The 1420-nt window shown below is 28.7% G+C and overlaps 1 protein-coding gene across 1 annotated transcript; it reads right to left on the reverse strand.

Moving 5' to 3' along the window:
* Window positions 1-420: 420 nt before the first annotated feature.
* Window positions 421-1327, reverse strand: LOC119615440 (ubiquitin-like-conjugating enzyme ATG10). Its single transcript, XM_037971454.1, has 3 exons — window positions 1017-1327; window positions 803-950; window positions 421-749 (listed from the first exon to the last, which is right to left on the reverse strand). The coding sequence occupies exons 1-3, from the start codon at window positions 1119-1121 to the stop codon at window positions 463-465; spliced, it is 540 nt and encodes a 179-aa protein (XP_037827382.1). The 5' UTR covers window positions 1122-1327; the 3' UTR covers window positions 421-462.
* Between the last annotated feature and the right edge of the window lie 93 nt (window positions 1328-1420).

Here is a 1420-nt window from a genome sequence, read left to right on the forward strand (position 1 = left end):
GACTGTGGAGTCCATTTCCACACTAGTCTATAGACTACAAACCAGACATTAGACTTGATATAGAGACTATAGACTAAATTATGTATATACATACATATAAAACTATAGAATAGACTGGACTATAGTTAGACTGTGCCTGGGCTTGTCAATGAGCTTCCACTAGAACACTTTAGATACAAACTAAATAAATTCTTCCATAAAGTAATTTATAGGTCGGTATACAGACTAGTCTGTGTATTAATACACTAATACATTATACATATAGACTACTCAATAGATTAGTAGATTAGACCATAAACGAGACAATGTATTAGTACATAAACTTGTTAATAGACATGTTAGTAGTCTGGTCCATAGACTAGACTAGTAAATATAAAAATATTTTCAAATCTTTTTTCCATCTTAATTAAAACAAAACAATTTCTCTGATATATGTACATATCTATATAGAAACGTTACATTTTATTTCTCAGCTATTTTATCTTGATAGTGTAAACCATATCTATTATCCAAATTTAATTGCAAATAAGGACCCATAACACTTATAAAAGTTAAAACACGATTAGAACTCTTTGGAGTAGCTGCCAAAATCTCTGAAGTACGACAAGGATGTAAACATATAAAAGGTCTAAAATATATAGGATGATCCATTTGCGTTAAAATGGACAGCATATCTTCACGGGAGTATTTGGATTCTTGATTATGTTGAAATATCGTCCACAGGTGTTCCAAAGACAAAGGTTTACCATCTTGAAAGATATGTAAATAAGAATATGTTTGTTAAAAAAACAATTTTCCCTACCATTCGCATACGCTTGCAAATACAATACGGGCACTTGATAGGATATCGAATAGACTATATGATATTCGATTTGTATTAATTCCTGGTTTAAGGGATGTGTAAGTTTTTTAATATATTTAAGAAAAGATTGACCTTCAACTTCTGCATTCTGAAATAAAAAATCAAAGTAATAAAATAAAATAACAAATATATCCCACATTATTTAAACGCGTACCTTAACTTCCCAGCACCAAGTATCATCCAATTGCTTTGAAATCTCCAAAAACTCTAAGGATTCCTTCAAAAATTCCTCCCAAGTTAAAGTATCAATAGGTGACATTGTTTATATTGTTTTTATATTATTTATTTTATATTTTTAAATTAAACTTTAATTACAATTTCCTACAAAAAAGAAAACTATTAAAAATTACTCACTAATTGATAATTGATTTTTTCAATTGAGAGTTTTTTTTCTTTATACCAAAGATCTTTTAGTCGCCTTGTACGACAAGCAGATCATACTGTGAGCATATTCTTTTATTATCTAATCCCTGCTCACGGGGACTGCAATGAATTGTACCAAACAAATTGTTCTTTTTTAATCAATATTTTATTTTTAGCATATTTTGTTTAAAAAAC

This window comes from Lucilia sericata, unplaced genomic scaffold (genome assembly GCF_015586225.1).
Source record: "Lucilia sericata isolate MDLA Ls3-8-SP2 unplaced genomic scaffold, ASM1558622v1 Contig005161F_arrow, whole genome shotgun sequence".
NCBI classification, from domain to species: domain Eukaryota; kingdom Metazoa; phylum Arthropoda; class Insecta; order Diptera; family Calliphoridae; genus Lucilia; species Lucilia sericata.

Coding starts and splice junctions, on each gene's coding strand:
- LOC119615440 (XM_037971454.1), bottom strand. CDS start 1,121: ATGTCACCTATTGATACTTTAACTTGGGAGGAATTTTTGAAGGAATCC. Junction 951..1,016: donor CTTGGTGCTGGGAAGTTAAG/GTACGCGTTTAA, acceptor TTTTTATTTCAG/AATGCAGAAGTTGAAGGTCA. Junction 750..802: donor TTTGCAAGCGTATGCGAATG/GTAGGGAAAATT, acceptor ATATCTTTCAAG/ATGGTAAACCTTTGTCTTTG.